The 22,524-nt window shown below is 44.0% G+C and overlaps 1 protein-coding gene across 1 annotated transcript in view; it reads right to left on the bottom strand.

Moving 5' to 3' along the window:
- The window catches only part of LOC138364286 (probable deoxyhypusine synthase), a 59,310-nt gene extending 42,126 nt beyond the window's left edge, over positions 1-17,184 (bottom strand). The window contains exons 1-2 of the mRNA XM_069323864.1: positions 17,051-17,184; positions 9,319-9,401 (exon numbers count right to left, since the gene is read on the bottom strand). Coding sequence (XP_069179965.1) covers positions 9,319-9,401; positions 17,051-17,052 — 85 coding nt within the window. The 5' untranslated portion in view covers positions 17,053-17,184. The remainder of the gene's footprint in view (positions 1-9,318; positions 9,402-17,050) is intronic.
- Positions 17,185-22,524: the final 5,340 nt, after the last annotated feature.

Genomic DNA, 22,524 nt, shown 5'->3' with positions numbered 1-22,524 from the left:
TGTTAGCACAACTGGGTAACCGAGCCACAATGAGCAACCAAACTCGCAGGACTCCGGGTCGAAGGTGTCACCGACCCCACAGGCAGCAGACGGAGGCAAAACAGAGAGTCACCCAGAGACAAAAGTTGAGAGCAACCCTCAAACTCGCTGGAAGCAAGGGGGGGGGCTCTGGGGTCACATCCATCGGACCCGCGCGCCCCCAGGGGTTTCCCAGGGTCCCGAGCGTTTACTTTAAGAGGACTCGCGCTCAGGTAATCCCAGGCAGGGTACTGCTAACCGGCACCCAAAGCTACCAAACAACTTTCTAAGAGCTGAACCCCCGGGACGTGTACACTCACGGGGACCTAGCAGGGGTACCACCAGAAAATACTCAGAACACAAGGGACACAAGGGGCAAGAACGAAGGCAGACCCCCCACCAGGTAGATAAACAAAAAGAAAAAGAAAACCCCGCAAGAGGACAGCGTACCCAAGCGGAACAGAGCCGGCCGCTACGATTGGTAAAGACAAGCTGCACAGTACCCCGCGCCCCACCAGTGCAAACACTGCCCCTTACTCTAAGGCGAACAAGGGAGACAGAACACCCGAGCACACAAAGAGCGGCCGAAAACCAAGCAGTAAACGGCCAAGCAGGGGCAGGACCCAAGGAACTTGTGGAAGGTGGCCCCAAGCCCCAAGGGCAGTACTTACAGGGCACCTAGGGAAGGGATCCCTAGGCGCATGCAGCCCGAGTACTGAAGAATCACTCCCGGCTCACGCACCACCTAGAAAACAGACACCACACTCTAGGTACAGTGCTGAAACAACCACTGGAGCCAGAGCACATAACCATTGCCTATAGCATCAGCCGAAGAACTGATGGGTGGATAGCTGGCGTGGGAGGTCTGGGGCTCCCCCTTCCCCCTCCCGGGGAGGGGGGAGCTGTGCAGACAGCGGCGCGGTGACGTATGACGTCATACTAGTTTCCTTGTTTTCTGTTGAAGAGTTCTATCCACTAGTTCGGCTTAGGTAGCAATTTTCACCAGAATAGGGTTTTGTTTTGGAATGCTTACCTTTCTGGATGCTTGACCCGGTCGATGGCAGACATAGAATGCTTCCAACCACACGGGGGTTTCTATAGGCCATTGCTCCCCTTGCCTCTCTGAGGGGGCCAGGTTCTGGCTCGTGGTCCCCGGTAGGCCCTAGAACTCCATACACATGACTGATGCCAAAGTCTGACATTAGCATATCAGCCGGTAAAGCTCCGGGGAGCCGACGGGGCTTCCCCCAGAAAGGACAATTAAATTGTCTTTTGTTGGCATTTTCTTCAAGACTTGTGACATATCAATCTCATATGTGCCACTGACTATACTAGAGCAATCTGCTGGAGCTGAATTTCAGTTTCCTTCCATGGCACTGCTTGAGGAGAGTCAACAGCCCACAAAAATATATTTTATAAAGCTGTTTGGCTCCTTTCCAGTTATACCACTGCCTTTTTTGCAACTAGTAACTTCTTTCCAACTTCATTCCAAGCCTGTGCTTGGAAAGAATTTTATTTCATACACTTAGGATCTATTCCACATTTCTCCTTTGAGTACATGCATGGGTTTCACTTTGCTTTGCTTTTCTGGGTGAAGCCCCTTGTGGCTCCCTGAACCTACACTTTGATATGGTTGCCATCTACTGGGTCACATCAGCCTTGGAGTTCTACAGACCTACTGGGGACTGGAGCTAGAACCCAGCCCCCGCAGATATTTATATTCGTCACCTCACCGGAAAAGGCAACCAGAAAGTCACCGAGTCAAAACAAACTAATACTGGATTCAAAGGAGAAAGTCTGAAAACCCACCTAAAGAACTTCCCCAACTGTAAACAAATGATCAAATTCTCTCAGAACTAGCACAAGCTCATTCACCCCTCCTCCACTCATTTAGGAAAAGGGGGGGGGAGGTAGCTCACCACCTGCTGGGGTCTGCACTAGAACTGAGCTCCCAGTTCTAGTACAGATGTGGCGGTTACCAGGTTGCTGCTCTCCCATGTTGGCTCTGGTGTTCTGTTCAGCTCAGTGGTTTTGTGCTTGCTTTTAGTGGCTTTTCCTGTAAACTGTGTTGTAGTGAGAGCTAGGTTTAACCCTTAATCTGCACAACGCGCCTGCAGGCCCACGTCAGGGGTGCGCAATGTGCCTCTGGGTATTTTTATTTTTAGTGTTCCATTCAAAACTCCTGCGGCTACATGGGATTCACATCAGCTTTCCCAGGGCTCTTGTAAACAGATGCCATCTTTAAAAAAAATCATGGGCCACATTCCCGGGTGTGAGAGCCTCAGTACTGAGTGAGCAACCAAGGCTGGCGCACACAGCATGAGCTCACAGCACTGCTGTTCAGCTTGTGACCACAGCATCGCCAAATAATGTCAAAATATATATATATAACTTGTATTATTTAGCCATGATAGTATTACAGAAGAGCCTGAGTGTGATAATGACTATGTACAATGTTCAAATGTCAGTGATTTAATGCTGTTTACAATGTTCACAGCGCTAGCCACAGCACCACAGCATAATTTCGTCCATCTAGGAATCTTCAAATGACTTCCTAGGTTCCTTTACAAAATAAATTTGTGGTCAATTATTCATTTACAAGATTTAGTGACCAGGATTGTGATAACAGCAGGATTTTGGTGATAATTAACGCTGAGCGTAGTATTGTGGGAGGAGGAATTGTGGTGAGGGAGGGAGGGAGAGAATCGAGGTAGCCTCACTGTGTGTGTGTGTGTGTGTGTGGCAGCCACTCTTGTTTTGCTTATCATACTACCTAGTGGTTCGCTATTGTGAACACAATTGTACATGGGGTATATGCAATGTGTGTATATGCCCATGTACATAGGTGCATAGTATTGTGGGAGGAGGAATTGTGGTGAGGGAGCGAGGGAGAGAATCGAGGTGGCCTCACTGTGTGTGTGGGGCAGCCACTCTTGCTTTGCTAACTGTACTAGCTTAGTGGTTCGCTATGGCGCACATTTGTACATGGGTATATACAATGTGTGTATATAGTGTAATAACTGCAACAGGAGTATGCTGGGAGGAGCTATTTTGGTGAGGGAGGTGATGTAATTGAAGTGTCATCTGCTGGCTGCTGTGTGATTTCTCATGCAGTGTATGGTGCCCACTGTAAAGTTTGGACACAATACTGGCTTACTTGCACAGTTCTGGTGAATAAAACATGTAGATAGGTATACATAACATGTGTAAATAGTGTAATAAAAACAATAACAGTATGGTGGGAGGAGCAATGTTGGCGAGTAAGATGTTGGAGGAGTGAGGGAGACTGGCTGGGTGTGGCAGCTGACACTCGTAGAGTTCTGAGTGTATTGATGGTGAATGAATATACTGTGCGATAGTGTACAGTGTGTAAATAGATTGTATATATACATAAATTAGCATGATGCATGGGAAATACATGCAACATATGTGTACACATGTGTCATGCACGTAACACATTGTCTTCGGACAGTACGGATGTTCTACTGCCATAATATAGTGTAAGTGTTCATTATACATAGGATTGGCACAAAAAACAAATAAAATGTATTTGGAACTGTGCACAAAAAATGAACAAAAATATATTTGTGGCAACTGGCGCATCTTGAGCCAGGTGATCACCTGATCCAGGTGCATCTTGAGCCAGGTGATTTACCTGATCAACCAGGCTGTGACTCATACGTCAGGCTGCGAGCAGCCGCGTCTAACAGCCTGGTTGATCAGTCCAGCAACCAGGAGGCCTGGTCGACGACCGGGCCGCGGGGACACTAAGCCCCGGAAGCACCTCAAGGTAACCTCAAGGTAGGTGTGCTAGTGGCCCCCGGGGGCATATGCCACAGGCGACCAGGGATTGATACCTGGTTGATACCTGATTGATGGGGTTCTGGGAGTTCTTCTACTCCCCAAGCCCGGCCCGAGACCAGGCTCAATTTGTGAGAGTTTGGTCCACCAGACTGTTGCTTGGAGTGGCCCTCAGGCCCACATACCCACCACAGCCCGGCTCATCCGGAACTTCTCTTAGAAAACAGTCCAGTTTTCTCTTGAAGATGTCCACGGTTGTTCCGGCAATATTTCTTATGCTCGCTGGTAGGACATTGAACAACCGCGGACCTCTGATGTTTATACAGTGTTCTCTGATTGTGCCTATGGCACCTCTGCTCTTCACTGGTTCTATTCTGCATTTTCTTCCATATCGTTCACTCCAGTACGTTCTTATTTTACTGTGTAGATTTGGGACCTAGCCCTCCAGTATTTTCCATGTATATATTATTTGGTATCTCTCTCATCTCCTTTCTAGAGAGTACATTTGGAGAGCTTTGAGACAGTCCCAATAATTCAGGTGTTTTATCTCGTCTATGTGTGCCGTGTATGTTCTCTGTATTGCCTCTATTTCAGCAATCTCTCCTGCTCTGAAGGAGGAAGTGAGTACTGAGCAGTACTCGAGATGAGGCAACACAAGTGACTTGAAGAGTACAACCATTGTGATGGGATCCCTGGATTTGAAAGTTCTCGTAATCCATCCTATCATTTTTTCTGGCCGACGCAAAATTTGCTTGGATATGTTCCCTAAACGTTAGATTGTCGGACATCATTATTCCCAAATCCTTGACATGCTGTTTTCCTACTATGGGCAGATTCGATTGTGTTTTGTACCCTGTATTATGTTTCAGATCCTCATTTTTGCCATACCTGAATACCTGAAATTTATCACTGTTAAACATCATGTTATTTTCTGCTGCCCAAACGAAAACTTTGTAAATATCTGCTTGTAATTTTTCAATGTCTTCAGCAGAGGTAATTTTCATGCTGATTTTTGTGTCATCTGCAAAGGATGACAAGAAGCTGTGACGTGTATTTTTGTCTATATGTGATATGAGAATAAGGAACAGTAGTGGTGCAAGGACTGTACCTTGAGGTACAGAGCTTTTAACTGCGCTTGGACTCGATTTTATTTGATTGACTGTTACTCTTTGAGTTCCATTCGACAAGAAATTGAGTATCTAGCATCCTACTTTACCAGTTATTCCCATTGACCTCATTTTGTGTGCTATCACCCCATGGTCACATTTGTCAAACACCTTTGCAAAGTCTGTGTATACAACATCTGCATTTTGCTTTTCTTCTAGAGCTTCTGTGATTTTGTCATAGTGGTTGAGTAACTGTGACAGACAGGATCTGCCCGCTCTAAATCCATGTTGTCCTGGGTTGTGTAGCTCATTATTTTCGATAAAAGTAGAAATTTGATTCCTAATCACTCTTTCAAACACTTTTATTATGTGGGATGTTAGTGCAACTGGTCTACAATTTTTTGCCAAGGCTTTACTACCCCCCTTTGTGCAGAGGAGCTATATCTGTAGATTTAAGTGCAGCTGCTATCTCCCCTGTATCCAGGCTCTTTCTCCATATTACGCTGAGTGATACGTTCATACGAGTGATACGTACAACCGCAGATTCCTCAAACAGCGAGGGACCGAAAGGAGAGGAAAACCTAAGAGCCAGGGCCCAGGCAGATTTCCTGGAGGTAGCGAGCACTGCCTTCCAACAAGCGAGACGAGAAGCATAATCAGATCATTGCATCCCACAGGATCGGCGCGAACAGCTTCAGTAGTGCAAACGATGCACATGCCGCTGAGACCAAGCACCAGACCCAGGAACGACCCCAAGCGCCTTCACATCCTCCGTAAGCCAATCCGAGGACAGCTCAAGGAAGGAAAAGAACCGCAAGACCGACGCCAACAGCCCACGAGTGCGCAAGTCCTCAGCAACCAGTGCAGCTCAAAGGGAGGGAACCTGCACGTGAAGCTGCACCTTGCTAATATCCCGAGGAAGGGTAGGGGCGAACAAGCATACACTGAAGTGCTCAAATTTGTCCCCCAGGCAAACCTGGACCACTCTCCCAGCCTCATGCTGCTCCAGCATGCTGGACCGACAGAACATATGCCAAGCCTCCAATGACAAGACAGGGCAGTCCGCTAGCCAGGACGACTCCAGAACCTCATAACGAACCCAGTGAGGAAATGAAGATTCAAACCTGAACGAAGAAGGATCCATTATGGAGGCAGAATCTGGGTTGCACTGCAATGACTTCCTGCACCTCATGAGGTGGGAAACGAGAAGCCTCCGGAAGGACAGGACCGACGGATCCGAAGGGACACGGAACCGAACCCAGGGAGGGGCTGACACCAAATCCAACTCACGAGGCAGAGGAAAAAGAAAACTCCACCCCTGTAACAGTAAACCCTGCTCAGAGGGAAGAAAAATTCCCAGTGGGGTCCAATGGGGCCCAAGACCCCTCAAGTCAGCCTTTCCCCCACCCCGGTAACCTCCAGAGCAGGACCCGGAACCGAGCTGTTCCCCAAAGCCACGGCCACACAAGAAAAAGCCAGGGCAGCCATAAAAGCAGGACAGAAGGGGGCCCACTGGTCAGACTCATACGCTTCGGCAGGAGGATCAGGCTCAAAGGCCTCAGTCGCCACTCCGAAAGGGGCATTCCCCGAGACTGCCCGAGTCCCAATCAAACAAAACCCTTAGATGCTTCGGAACCAGAAGCAGAAGGGAGGGAGGACCAGAACGAACCATAGCAGGAGAAGGAAGAGAGGGCACAGACTGAACCAAGGTCGAAGCGACCAACACCCCCAAGTCCAATTCCCTATAACCAAAACGGAGCAGCCTCGGAGCTTCTGGGTCAACAACCAACCTAGCACGTTGCAGCAACCTAAACCTAGCATGCAACGCCTGAGCTGCCTGCACCTGAACAGAGTCATCAGTGGACTGGGTGAACTGAGTCACAAACAAGCAACAAAACTCACAGCACTCTGGGTCAAAGGTGTCACTGACCCAGCAAGCAGCACGACGGAGGCAGAAGTGGTGAATATCACCCTGAGACAGGGGAACAGAGCAACCTTCAAATTCGCACAAGGCGAGAGGGGACCCAAGGGACACATCCATCAGACCCAAGTGCTCCCGCAGGGTTTCCCAGAACCCTTACACAGGAAACACGCTAAGGGAAGCCCAGGCAGGGTACTGCTAACCTGTGCCCAAATCAAGTCTACCAAGAAAACTGCTAAAAGCTGACATCCCCCCCCCTGGGACATCTCCACTCACAGGGGGACCTAGAGAACAATAGAACAATAGGAGATAACCAAAACCAGAGGCAGAATCCCCCACCAGGCAGGAAACAAAAAATAAAAGAAAAACACTGCAAGAGGATAACGTACCCAGGCGGAACAAAGCCGGCTACTATGAGAGGTGAAAACTAACTGTGCAGTACCTTGTGCCCCTACCAGTGGAAACTACTCATACCCAAAGGCAAACAAGGGTACATGAAACACACCAGCACACTAAGGGCAGTCAATCACCGAGCAGCGAAAGACCAAGCAGAGGTAGATCCCAAGGTCAAGGTTGATCAGTCCAGCAACCAGGAGGCCTGGTCGACGACCGGGCCGCGGGGACGCTAAGCCCCGGAAGCACCTCAAGGTAAGGTGACTTGTGGAAGGTGGCCTCAAGCCCCAAGGCAGTACTTATAGGGCACCTAGGGAAGGTGACCCTAGGCGCATGCAGCCCGAGTACTTGTGAAATTACTCTTGGCTCTTGCACCACCAGAGAAATAGCACCACACCACAAGGTACTGAGCTGTAGGAGGACAGAAAATCAGGAGCCAGAGTCACACGACTGTTGCCAATCACATCAGCCAAAGAACTGAGGTATGAATAGCCGGCATGAGGGTCTGGGGTTTCCCCTTTTTCCCTTCCAGGGAGGGGACAGCTGCGCAGACAAGTGGCGCGGTGACGTGGTGACATCATGCTCGTTTATTTGTTTTCATTTGAGGAGTTCTGTCCACTAGTTTGGTTTTCAGTAGCAATTTCTTATTCAGAATAGGACGCTTACCTTTCTGGGGTGCCTGACCCAGTCGATGGCAGACATAGAATGCTTCCAACCTCACAGGGTTTCTGTAGGCCATCACTCCTCGTGCCTCTTTAAAGGGGCCAGGTTCTGGCTTGTGGTCCCTGGTAGGCCTAAAATTTCATTCACATTAACTGATGCCAAAGTCTAATATAGTAGAGAGGCTGGTCCCAAACCTGCACACAGAAATAACAGCACATGAGACCAGAAGGCATGGCAGGATGTGCAGAATACCCCCGTTGAAGAGCAGAGGTACAACAGGTACTCTGAGAGAGAACTCTATCAACATCAGAGGCTCGAGACTGTTCAACACGCTTCCACTACACATAAGGGCATAACTGGCCGACCCCTCGCAGTGTTCAAGAGAGAACTTGACAAATACCTCCAAAGGATACCTGATCAACCAGGCTGTGACTCATACATCAGGCTGGGAGCAGCTGCATCCAACAGCCTGGTTGACCAGTCCAGCAACCAGGAGGCCTGGTCGACGACCGGGCCGCGGGGTCGCTAATCCCCAGAATCACCTCAAGGTAACCTCAAGGTAAGGCAAGGTAGCCATATCAGCCTGGATAGCTCCAGGGAGCCAAAGAGGCTCCCCTCAGAAACTCCCTTATAAACACCCAAACAGACCAGAGAAATAACTGTCAGTGCAGAGTCTTTGTTAGATAAGCACCCAGGGAAGAGTAACCCTGAGCACATGCAGCTCGAAGCATAAAATTGCCAAGTCCACACAAGAGTGCAGTGAAAGAAATACACACATGTGAAACAATTACTGAAAAGAGAAGAATGCTACAACAAGCAAATGGCCCCCACAGGATGAAAGCCAAACAATGGCCAGCATTTAGTTGAGAAGCAGTAGGAACCACTGCCAGTTGGCAATCCAAGGAGCACTGCTAAGCATGTCAACATCAGCAACAGGACCAACTTTGGTTGTTAGCCACTGGCTAACACTGGTTGTTAGCCAGTGGCTCTGGGCCACCTAGTAGCAACCACCAATACTGACAAGATTCAGCTAGTTTCAAGTGAACCAAATTTGTAAATGAATTGTTTGCAAAATCATTTGGCTGTTTCAATACTTCATTTCTTATGACCCTTGAAGATGTTTAAAAAGCACGGCTGACTTTCTGGATGCTTCCCAGTGAGGGTGATATGAGTCATCCCCTTGTTCCTTGTATCTCTGTGAGGTACCTCTGTGAGCCAGATTCTGGCGCTGGTCTCCAGAAGCCAAACAGGACTCCTACAACTGATGTGATCCAGTAGTGGGGAGACAACTCAGTGAGACAACTACCGGGAGAAACAAAGGGCCTCCCCACTTGAAAATCCATAAAGCAAGTATATAATAGACAATACTGAAAAAACCATACACTTTAAAATCATTAATCATGACGAATTACCTACCTTGGACTGTAGGAGTTCCTTCGGGTACTGGCTCAGAGTGGACCAACACTGCCTCCTTAGCAATATCCCTCTCACCCTCCATCCTGTAAGGTAATGTACAACATTAATATAAATTACCCAGAATTGGGTATCAAAGCCCAATACCAGTGGTAGTGTCACTGGTGTCAGTGGTGGTGGTGGTGTCAGTGGTAATGGTGTTGTCACTGATGGTGGTGGTGTCAGTGGTGGTGGTGGTGTCACTAGTAGTGTCAGTGGTGGTGGTGGTGTCACTGGTGGTGATGGTGTCAGTGGTAGTGGTGGTGTCAGTGGTGGTGGTGTCACTGGTAGTAGTGGTGGTGTCAGTGGTGGTGGTGGTGTCACTGGTGGTGTCAGTGGTGGAGGTGGTTTCACTGGTGGTAGTGTCAGTGGTGGTGGTGGTGTCAGTGGTGGTGGTGGTGTCAGTGGTAGTGGTGGTGTCAGTGGTGGTGGTGTCACTGGTAGTAGTGGTGGTGTCAGTGGTGGTGGTGTCAGTGGTGGTGGTGTCAGTGGTGGTGGTGTCAGTGGTGGTAGTGTCAGTGGTGGTAGTGTCAGTGGTGGTAGTGTCAGTGGTGGTATCACTGGTGGTGGTGGTGTCAGTGGTGTCACTGGTGGTGATAGTGGTGGTGGTGGTGTCAGTGGTGGTGGTGGTGTCAGTGGTGATGGTGGTTTCAGTGGTGGTGGTGGTGTCAGTGGTGGTGGTGGTGGTGTCAGTGGTGGTGGTGGTGGTGTCAGTGGTGGTGGTGGTGTCAGTGGTGATGGTGGTTTCAGTGGTGGTGGTGGTGTCACTGGTGGTGTCAGAGGTGGTGGTGTCAGTGGTGGTGGTGGTGTCACTGGTGATGGTGGTGTCACTGGTGGTGGTGGTGTCAGTGGTGGTGGTGGTGTCAGTGGTGGTGGTGTCACTGGTGACGGTGGTGTCAGTAGTGGTGGTGGTGTTGCTGGGGGGTAGAGTCAGTGGTGGTAATGGTGTCAGTGGTGGTGGTGGTGTCAGTGTTGGAGTCAGTGGTGGTGTTGGAGTCAGTGGTGGTGGTGGAGTCAGTGGTGGTGGTGGTGTTAGTGATGGTGGTGGTGTCAGTGGTGGTGGTGGTGTCAGTGATGGTGGTGGTGTCAGTGGTGGTGTCAGTGCTGGAGTCAGTGGTGGTGGTGGAGTCAGTGGTGGTGGTGGAGTCAGTGGTGGTGGTGGAGTCAGTGGTGTCAGTGATGGTGGTGGTGTCAGTGATGCTGGTGGTGTCAGTGGTGGTGTCAGTGTTGGAGTCAGTGATGGTGGTGGTGTCAGTGGTGGTAGTGGTGTCAGTGATGGTGGTGGTGTCAGTGGTGGTGGTGGTGTCAGTGGTGGTGGTGGTGGTGTCAGTGGTGGTGGTGGAGTCAGTGATGGTGGTGGTGTCAGTGGTGGTGGTGGTGTCAGTGATGGTGGTGGTGTCAGTGGTGGTGGTGATACCTGCTTGATGGGGTTCTGGGAGTTCTTCTACTCCCCAAGCCCGGCCCGAGGCCAGGCTTGACTTGTGAGTTTGGTCCACCAGGCTGTTGCTTGCAGCGGCCCGCAGGCCCACATACCTATCACAGCCCGGTTGGTCCGGCACTCCTTGAAGAAAACAATCTAGTTTTCTCTTGAAGATGTCCACAGTTGTTCCGGCAATATTTCTGACATTCGATGGTAGGACGTTGAACAACCGCAGACCTCTGATGTTTATACAGTGTTCTCTGATTGTGCCTATGGCACCTCTGCTCTTCACTGGTTCTATTCTGCATTTTCTTCCATATCGTTCACTCCAGTACGTTGTTATTTTACTGTGCAGATTTGGGACCTGTCCCTCCAGTATTTTCCACATGTATATTATTTTGTATCTCTCTCATCTTCTTTTTAGTGAGTACATTTGGAGAGCTTTGAGACGATCCCAATAATTTAGGTGCTTTATCTCGTCTATGCGTGCCATATATGTTCTCTGTATTCCCTCTATTTCAGCAATCTCTCCTGTTCTGAAGAGGGAAGTGAGTACTGAACAGTACTCGAGACGGGACAACACAAGTGACTTGAAAAGTACAACCAATGTGATGGGATCCCTGGATTTGAAAGTTCTCGTAATCCATCCTATCATTTTTCTGGCTGATGCAATATTTGCTTGGTTATGCTCCCTAAACGTTAGATTGTCAGACATCATTATTCCCAAATCCTTGACATGCTGTTTTCCTACTATGGGAAGATTCGATTGGGTTTTGTACCCTGTATTATGTTTCAGATCCTCATTTTTGCCGTACCTGAGTACCTGGAATTTATCACTGTTAAACATCATGTTATTTTCTGTTGCCCAATTGAAAACTTTGTTGATATCTGCTTGTAATTTTTCAATGTCTTCAGCAGAGGTAATTTTCATGCTGATTTTTGTGTCATCTGCAAAGGATGACAAGAAGCTGTAACGTGTATTTTTGTCTATATGTGATATGAGAATAAGGAACAGTAGTGGTGCAAGGACTGTACCTCGAGGTACAGAACTTTTAACTGCACTTGGACTCGATTTTATTTGATTGACTGTTACTCTTTGTGTTCTGTTCAACAGGAAATTGAGTATCCAGCATCCTACTTTACCAGTTATTCCCAATGACCTCATTTTGTGTGCTATCACCCCATGGTCACATTTGTCGAAAGCCTTTGCAAAGTCTGTGAATACAACATCTGCATTTTGCTTTTCTTCTAGAGCTTCTGTGATTTTGTCATAGTGGTTGAGTAACTGTGACAGACAGGATCTGCCCGCTCTAAGTCCATGTTGTCCTGGGTTGTGTAGCTCATTATTTTCCATAAAACTAGAAATTTGATTCCTAATCACTCTTTCAAACTCTTTTATTATGTGGGATGTTAGTGCAACTGGTCTATAATTTTTTGCCAAGGCTTTACTACCCCCCCTTGTGCAGAGGAGCTATATCTGTAGATTTAAATGCAGCTGCTATCTCCCCTGTATCCAGGCTCTTTCTCCATATTACGCTGAGTGATACATCCGTATGAGTGATACGTACAACTGCAGATTCCTCAAACAGCGAGGGACAGAAAGGAGAAGAAAACCTAAGAGCCAGGGCCCAGGTAGATTTCCTGGAGGTAGCAAGCACTGCCTTCCAACAAGCGAGATGAGAAGCATAAAACAGATCATCGCATCCCACAGGATCAGAGCTAACTTTCTCCATATTACGCTGAGTGCTCGCGCTATTGGTACTTTACATTTCTTTATGAATACTGAATTCCATGAGTCAGGCCCAGGAGCTGAGTGCATGGGCATATTGTCAATTTCTCTTTCAAAATCTTCAGAGTTCATCAACTTTCATATTGTTTATTGGTGTGCTAAACATAGCCTCATACTGGCTTCTTAGAATTTCACTAATTTCTTCGTTGTCTTCTGTATACGTACCTTCAGTTGTAATTAAACAAGGGAGCTGAGTGTTGTCTGAAAGCAGAGTTAGTTATTATTCTGATAGCAGATTTTTGCTGCGTGATGATGGGATTAAGGTGGTTTGCAGTGGTAGACCCCCATGCACAGATACCATAATTAAGATAGGGGTAGATTAGTGCATAATATAGTGAGAGGAGAGCAGAGTTAGGAACATAATATCTGATTTTGGAGAGTATACCAACTGTCTTAGAGACTTTCATAGTTATGTGTTGAATGTGGGTGCTGAAGTTGAGTCTCTTGTCTAGGAATAGGCCAAGAAACTTGCCATCATTTTTATTACTGATGTTAATGTTGTCTATCTGTAGCTGAATTGCATTTGATGATTTGCTTCCAAATAAGATGTAGTAAGTCTTTTCGATGTTTAATGTTAGTTTGTTGGTTGACATCCATAAGTGGACTTTTTTTAATTCATTATTCACAACATTATTTAGTGTATGTGGGTTGAGGTCTGAATAGATAAAGGTAGTATCGTCAGCAAACAATATAGGTTTCAGAATATTAGAGACATTAGGCAGATCGTTTATATATATATAAGAAATAGAAGAGGTCCTAAGATACTGCCCTGTGGCACTCCAACAGTAATTGGTAGAGTGGAAGAAGTTGTATCATTGATGGTTACATATTGGTGTCTGTCACTAAGATAGGATCGGATGTAGTCAAGGGCAAGGCCTCGGATTCCATAATGCTGGAGTTTAAGTAAGAGGTAGTTGTGATTAACAGTATCCAAGGCTTTTCTTAGGTCAATGAAGAGTCCAATCGGAAACTCATTTTTGTCAAGGGCTGAGTAGATAACGTCAAGGAGACTAATGATTGCATCGTTGGTGCTCTTTTGGGACCGGAAGCCAAACTGGCAGGGGCTGAGTATGTCGAATTTTACGAGGTAGGAATAGAGCTGTTTGTAAATAATTTTTTAAAATATTTTTGATAGAATGGGTAGATTTGATATTGGTCTATAATTGTTTATGTCCGCCGGATTGCCTCCTTTATGGACTGGTGTTACTCTTGCTTTTTTGAGGATATGAGGGAAGGTGTGACACTATAGATTTGTTGAACAGTAGTGCTATGGGTGGGGCAAGGGCATGGGAGGCTCTCTTGCACACAATGGACGCAATTTCACTGGTGTTCCCTGCCTTGGTTTTTAGAGAGTGTATGATGGACACATCTGCCGGGCTGATTGGTGAAAGGAGAAGAGAGTTTGGATAGCTGCCTGAGAGAGATGTGTTAATATGTGTCTGAGTCTGTGGGATTTTACTGGCAAGATTAGCACCAACCGATGAAAAGAAACTATTAAATTCATTTGCCATTTCTAAATCAGTTGACGGTATATCCCCATCCTTGTAGAGTTTTATTTGGTTATGTGAGTGTTGTTTAGTTCCTAGGATACTAGAGATTGTTTTCCAAGTGCTTTTCATGTTGCCTTTTGCTTCACTGAATCTATTCACATAATATGCAAGTTTTGCCTTTCTTATGATACTGGTAAGCATTGATGAGTACCTTTTAGCTACTTCCTTTGAAACTATGCCAATCCTAAGTTTCTCTTCATATTCATGTTTCTTGTTGATTGAGTTGAGAATGCCACTTGTGAGCCATGGATTGTTTAATCTTTTGTCAGTTACTTGCTTGGTAAGAAGGGGACAATGAAGGTTGTAGAGACTTAGAGTTTTGGAGAGGAAGAGGTTAGCTAATTTATATCCTGGGTATTATTGAATTCAGAATCCCAGTTAATATTGTGAAGTGCATCTGTAAGATTGCCTAAAGCTGATTCACTGTGTAGCCTAAATGAAAGTTTCTTGCTTTTTGGTGGTGTTATGTCCATGTTCGCTATGAGAAAGGTAGGATAGTGGTCAGTTGTTCTGTCATAGATTATACCAGATACAAGGGGAGCTGTTATGTTTGTCCATATGTGGTCCAAGGTAGTGGCTGATGTTTGAGTGACTCGGGTAGGTTTGGTGATTGAGGGGATTAGCATATAGGAGTTCATGCTGTTAAGGAAATAGTCAACTTGAGAGCAATTTTGTTGACCCAGGTCAATATTAAAGTCTCCTGCCAGAATGATGTGGCTTTTGTTGAGATTGTTGTTTATAATAAGATTCCTTAGGTTGTCTGAGAAAGAAGCTATGTTAGTATTGGGAAATCTATAGATGGATTCAATAGTCAAAGAGGATTTAAGGGATTTAATTGTAAACTGAGCAAAAGTATATTCACAGTAGTCATCTCTGTCACTAATAACACTGTTGCAGATAAATGTATCTCGGTAATATATAGCTGTGCCACCACCTTTTTTATTAGGCCTACAGTTATGAATGGCTTTATAACCAGCTAAGTTGTAGAGTTGGGTATAGTCTTTATTTAGCCAAGTTTCTGTTAAGATAATGAACGATAAGTTAGTACCTAGTGCTGTGAGTAATGCATTTAAATCGTCAAAATGTTTACCAAGTGATCTAACATTTTGGTTGTAAACTGATAGACAGGTGCTATTTTGGAGTTTGAGTTTGTTTTTAGCCTGGTGTGCTGTGAAATACTTGCAATAATGATGATCAATGTGCTGGTTGGAGTAGATATGAGACAGAAGATTTTGATCAGGATCAATATCAGTGTGCATAGAGATGCAGAGGGATCACGATACAAGATACACGATAAAGCAAAACACAAGAATAAAAGCAAATACAATAAAATAGTAACAATTTAGAAGTAAAATAAAGATCCAATAGATAGCCAGGAAGGACACAGAAGTTACATAAAATAAAAAACAAAAAATCAGTAGAGACTGACAATATAAATGTAAAATAAAAAATAATAAGAAAAATAATAATCATAAAGTAAAATGATCTTGAAGATAATTAGCTTAGTAATGGTTAATTAAAATCCTATAATTGGTATGAACCTAAGAAAACAAAGTGAGCTCAATAGATAATTCCGAGAGAAAAAAGAAAAAGAAAAAAAAGATGACATGTAAATCTAATTAAATCTTGAAATTTACTCTAATATAAACCTTCTTGTATATATACAAATAAATAAATAGATAAATAAACAGGAGACTTTAAACTAGGTACTCTGCAGGGAGGTGTCCTGCGGGTACTAATATTTATTTTATTTATTTATTTATTTATTTATATATATACAAGAAGGTACATTGGGTTTGTGAGAATACATTGGATAGTACAGTATTTACATTCTTGTAAAGCCACTAGTACGCGCAGCGTTTCGGGCAGGTCCTTAATCTAGCAGATAATTTTAAGTAGGTAATTTCAATCAGAATTGATAAATGATAAAGATACATTACAAGAGAAAAATGAGATGAGAGAGATAAGTAAGTATATTAAAGCACATTGTTATATTAAAGCTCTGATTACATTGACAGCTTGATTAGTAATTTAAACAAGATTAATAGACACCATACAGCAGATTGACAGCACATATAAGACAGCAATGATCACAATGGTAAAGATGTTCAGATTGGGTACATAAAGATTGGGAGACTGGGTAGCAAAAGATACAGATAAACAAGATTTATAAACACCATGCAACAGATAGGCAGCACATATAAGAAAACAGCAATGATCACAATGGTAAAGATGTTCAAATTGGGAACATAAAGGTTGGGAGATTGGGTAGCAATAGATACAGTGCAATTTTAAGGCAAAAAGTGAAAAACTATGAAGATGAAATTAGGTACGTTTTAGTATTGATTTTGAATGATGTAAAAGTTGGACAGCTTTTCAATTCAGTAGGGAGTGAGTTCCATAAACTGGGTCCCTTTATTTGGATAGTGTTTACACAGATTAAGTTTAACTCTGGGGATATCAAAGAGATATTTATTTCTGGTGTGGTGATAATGGGTCCTATTACATCTGTCCAAGAAGAGTTTCAGACAAGGATTTGCATTTAAGAACAGGGTTTTGTAAATGTAGTTGGCACAAGAGAATTTGTGGAGTGAGATTATGTTTAGCATGTTTAGGGAGTTAAACAAGGGGGCTGTGTGTTGTCTGAAAACAGAATTTGATATTATTCTGATAGCAGATTTTTGCTGGGTGATGATGGACTTGAGGTGGTTTGCAGTGGTTGAACCCCATGCACAGATACCATAATTAAGATAGGGATAGATTAGTGCATAATATAGAGAGATGAGAGCAGAGTTAGGAACATAATATCTGATTTTGGAGAGTATACCAACTGTTTTAGACTTTCTTAGTTATGTGTTGTATGTGGGTACTGAAGTTGAGTCTATAGATAATAGTAATTATTATTATTACTATTATTTGTACAACAGGAATACTTACATCACTTGTGATATCAAATTAAAATATTCGTGAATAACCACACACACTAAACGCCGCGCCACCAGTCCAGCCTCCACTGTCCAACTGTTTATGATCGCTTACAGTACTGATGATCCCACCACACTCCTCCGTCCGATACAAGACACTTTGTACACTGACATCATCGCACACTAATATTTTTACCACTTCGTACAACAGCTTTGGACGTTTCGCATGTGTGTACGTGTTCAATATTAAAACGACAATATAATGCTACTAACGATTAAAATCTTCTTCTTAACAGGCATATAGTTATTAAATGAAGTTTAGTGATGTAATGGACATAATCCGGGCTTGGTAAGGACGCCGCCCTCCAGCGTAAACACAACACACCCGAATGACCACAAACACGATACAACGCACAAAACACAACATTTTTGCCAGTTTTTGGATAAACTCCTTTAACATTTATTATGTGATAGTTATATTTGTATATAATAATAAGCATTAAAGGTAAGCGCCTGATATGTAATAATAATAAATAAAAACGAAGTCAGAAGCTACACGCCTGTAACGGTTCTATTGTTACGTAAAGTATGGTGACAAATAAACACAGACACTAAGGTACTATATATATATTTGGTCGAATATACAGAAGTACACAGGTGATACTTTGGTGTGAGTTGAGCGCACTGAGCGTCGGTACAGGCAGGTACAGGTACAGTATCTCGCAAGTGTCTGCTCTAGACCACATTTGAAAGTAGACTCTGGTTAATGTTTGCTATTCTGCTGCTTATATGCTCGGGCAACACCTCACCGTGTTGCCCTGGCAACGCCTCACCTCATTCATCTCCAAAGGTTGACAGGAATATTAACAATGCATTTGGAGCGAGTATATTATTGGGATAATCTACTTGCTACAGAACTCCCCCTCCCAGGGGATGAAAGGAAAAATACTTGATCAAGGAACTTAGCTGGTCGGTGAATTGTACGACCTGCTCGCGTTACATAACCATCAAAGTTAACTTCCTCCTCTTCGCTGATGTCATCTAACTGGGGTCGTAGGGTGGGAGGTCGCACAGGATCGTCCGTCGTCGTAGGATCAGGTTGTGGTGCGGCTGGTAACTGGGGTTTGTAGGGTGGGAGGTCGTACAGGATCGTCCGTTGTCGTAGGTGGCGGTGCTGCTGGTAACTGTGGTCGAAAAGTGAACTGCGTAGTCGGCGGATGTGTCTCTGGATTTAGCAGTGTAGCAGACGTTGAGACGAAGCCTGGAGCAGAGCAGAGAGCTGAGTGAGGCCGGAGTCCTACATGCATCGTGGAGCTCTATGTGGGAGAGCGTGGCGGCTCGATTGAGAATTGTGAGTGTCTGAACTATGTGATGACTTATATTGAATTTTGTAACTAGCTCATCAAGATTGTAACTTGCTTAGCTAAATGAATTGTGGGCTTCAGTCCCTGAGCCCATTATGTGCCTCTGTAACCCTTTCCACTACCGCCCACAAGATGGGTATGGGGTGCATAATAAATGAACTAAACTAACTGAACTCGGGGAGCGAGAGCGTGGCGGCTCGATGCGGTCGTAGTGTTTTTGTTTTCGTAGTGTTTAATGTTTTTTGTTGTTCAAATCATCGCTGTTTGAATGTAATTTTCTGTAATAATTTGTAATTGTATTTGTGCTGCTTTTTCAAAAATGTTCCCCCCTCTTTTACCTCTATTTTTTATATGTACTCATCACATCTTTTCTTTTTACCCATTAGTTTTAAGCTTTAGTCATTATGTTTTTCCTGCCCGAAACGCTTTGCGTAATAGTGGCTTTAGGCATTGTATGTACTAGCTCTATCTATAAAGCCAACAAACTTTGTAAAATCTCTTTATGTATGTACCTTACCTAAATAAAAATTATTATTATTATTATTATTATTATTATAGTCTGCTGTCTGCTCTGTGTCGAAGCTGTAGCGTCTTGGGTTGATTAGGACTGTACACGCCGAGTACTACATTGTTGACTGTGGAAATTGTAGTCTGGTACCAAAAGATGTAGCAGTGTGTGGACAAGCTCGGTGTAGCAGGAGAGAAGAATGTGCATAATTGTTGCGTCCTTGGGTCGCTGGTGGAGCATTTAGATCCGGGGCGGATGGGCTCGGGCACCAGGACATTAGGAGGTAATGTAGGCACGTAGTTAGGACAACGAGGGAATCACTGCTAGAGCTGAATTGTCCTGGAGGCGACGAAGAGTTGGAAACGCAAGCTGTAAAAAAAAATCCTGTACTGCGCAAGGTGCTTGAGTCGGCAGAGTATCAGAATGCAGTGAACGTGTCGATGAATCTGACGAAAGAGCAGCTTTCATGGGCGCCCCTGTAGAACAAGCAGTGCCCTAGCAGCGACGGAAAGTAGGCAGGACAGGCTGTAGATCCCACATTATGTAGTTACTGATGAAGCTGCCAGATGAGTGAGTAGTGATCGTGGAGCAGCAAGCCGTAGCAGATGAAAATGCAGAGATGATCGCGATGAAAATCATAGCTGTGGCAAGGGTGTTGGCAACGTTCCACGACAGGTGGCTGGGGTCCACAGCAAGCAGCAGCAGTGGAGGTCCAGTGAGAGTCAATGTTGTAGTCCATCGTGGCTGGGTATCGTCGAAACTCTCTGGGGTCACCAATGTAACGGTTCTATTGTTACGTAAAGTATGGTGACAAATAAACACAGACACTAAGATACTATATATATATTTGGTCGAATATACAGAAGTACACAGGTGATACTTTGGTGTGAGTTGAGCGCACTGAGCGTCGGTACAGTATCTCGCAAGTGTCTGCTCTAGACCACACTTGAAAGTAGACTCTGGTTAATGTTTGCTATTCTGCTGCTTATATGCTCGGGCAACACGTACCTCACCGTGTTGCCCGGGCAACGCCTCACCTCATTCATCTCCAAAGGTTGACAGGAATATTAACAATGCATTTGGAGCGAGTATATTATTGGGATAATCTACTCGCTACACGCCTATCTGTACATGTCTTTTGTGTAAAAGACTTTTGGACGCTCATGTACTTGTGTGCCAGCTGGCGTTCACAGCTGTTCTCGCCTACATGCATTAGAATTAGTCAAACGAATTTATTTATTTATTCATTTATATACAAGAAGATACATTTTCTTGAGAGAGTACATAACATTGGTGTTCTTACATTATTTTAAGCAACTAACTCGCAAAGGCTTTCGGGCATGTCAAGACCTGCCCAAAACCTATCATAAATAATAAATAAATAATAAATAAATAAATTTTATTCAGGTAAGGTACATACATACATGGTAAGATACAAAAGTTGATGGATTTATAGATAGAGCTAGTACATACAATGCCTAAAGCCACTATTACGCAAAGCGTTTCGGGCAGGAAAAACACTAAGACTAAAACTTAATACTAATTGAGATTATCCATTTAAGATAAAAACAAAGTACTACCTTATTAACTCCATGTAACCTACCTCACCCCCAAAATGTCAACCCATGTCTACTACTTGAAACAATGCTGTTTGTTGACCAAATTGTATTTTTGCTTTTTTTTTCTGTCATGTCCCCCCCCCCCCCTTTTTTTCATTTTTTCTTATTTTTTCTCAACACAATTTATGCTTTAATCTCAATTAGTATTAAGTTTTAGTCTTAGTGTTTTTCCTGCCCGAAACGGCAGCTGCTCGCGAAATAAATTCTCTAAAATTCATACATTCTCTAAAAACCAAGGCAGGGAACACCAGTGAAATTCCGTCCATTGTGTACAAGAGAGCCTCCCATGCCCTTGCCCCACCCATAGCACTACTGTTCAACAAATCTATAGAGTATCACACCTTCCCTGATATCCTCAAAAAAGCAAGAGTAACGCCAGTCCATAAAGGAGGCAATCCGGCGGACATAAACAATTATAGACCAATATCAAATCTACCCATTCTATCAAAAATATTTGAAAAAATTATTTACAAACACCTCTATTCCTACCTCGTAAAATTCGACGTACTCAGCCCCTGCCAGTTTGGCTTCCGGTCCCAAAAGAGCACCAACGATGCAATCATTAGTCTCCTTGACGTTATCTACTCAGCCCTTGACAAAAATGAGTTTCCGATTGGACTCTTCATTGACCTAAGAAAAGCCTTTGATACTGTTAACCACAACTACCTCTTACTTAAACTCCAGCATTATGGAATCCGAGGCCTTGCCCTTGACTACATCCGATCCTATCTTAGTGACAGACACCAATATGTAACCATCAATGATACAACTTCTTCCACTCTACCAATTACCGTTGGAGTGCCACAGGGCAGTATCTTAGGACCTCTTCTATTTCTTATATATATAAACGATCTGCCTAATGTCTCTAATATTCTCAAACCTATATTGTTTGCTGACGATACTACCCTTATCTATTCAAACCTCAACCCACATACACTAAATAATGTTGTGAATAATGAATTAAAAAAAGTCCACTTATGGATGTCAACAAACAAACTAACATTAAACATCGAAAAGACTTACTACATCTTATTTGGAAGCAAATCATCAAATGCAATTCAGCTACAGATAGACAACATTAACATCAGTAATAAAAATGATGGCAAGTTTCTTGGCCTATTCCTAGACAAGAGACTCAACTTCAGCACCCACATTCAACACATAACTAAGAAAGTCTCTAAGACAGTTGGTATACTCTCCAAAATCAGATATTATGTTCCTAACTCTGCTCTCCTTTCACTATATTATGCACTAATCTACCCCTATCTTAATTATGGTATCTGTGCATGGGGGTCTACCACTGCAAACCACCTTAAGCCCATCATCACACAGCAAAAATCTACTATCAGAATAATAACTAACTCTGCTTTCAGACAACACTCAGCTCCCTTGTTTAAATCCCTAAACTTGCTAAATATTAACTCCCTCCACACATTCTCTTGTGTCAACTACATTTACAAAACCCTGCTCTTAAATGCAAACCATGCTCTGAAACTCTCCCTGGACAGATGTAATAGGACCCATTATCACCACACCAGAAATAAATATCTATTTGATATCCCCAGGGTCAAACTTAATCTGTGTAAACACTCTATGCAAATTAAGGGACCTAGTCTATGGAACTCACTCCCTAGTGAATTGAAAAACTGTAAAACTTTTGCCTTATTTAAAAGCAAAACCAAAAAGTACCTAACTTCATCTTCTTAGTTTCCTACACTGAGCTTTAAATTTGCTCTGTACCTAGTGTTACCCAATCTCCTAATTTTTATGTAATATCAAACAACCTTATCATTGTGTTCATTGCTGTCTTCTTTTATGTGCTAGCCATATGCTGTATTGTGACTACCAATTTTTGTCAACTACCATTCAAGCTGTCATTGCAATCAATCTTATATTGTTTCTGCTGTATTGTGCCTACCAATTTGTTGTCAACTACCGTTCAAGCTGTCATTGCAATCAATCTTAGCTACCTATGTGCTTTAATATACTGTACCTA

This window comes from Procambarus clarkii, chromosome 13 (genome assembly GCF_040958095.1).
Source record: "Procambarus clarkii isolate CNS0578487 chromosome 13, FALCON_Pclarkii_2.0, whole genome shotgun sequence".
NCBI classification, from domain to species: domain Eukaryota; kingdom Metazoa; phylum Arthropoda; class Malacostraca; order Decapoda; family Cambaridae; genus Procambarus; species Procambarus clarkii.
Note: the sequence above shows the minus strand (reverse complement) of the source record. Positions and strands in the feature narration are given on the sequence as shown.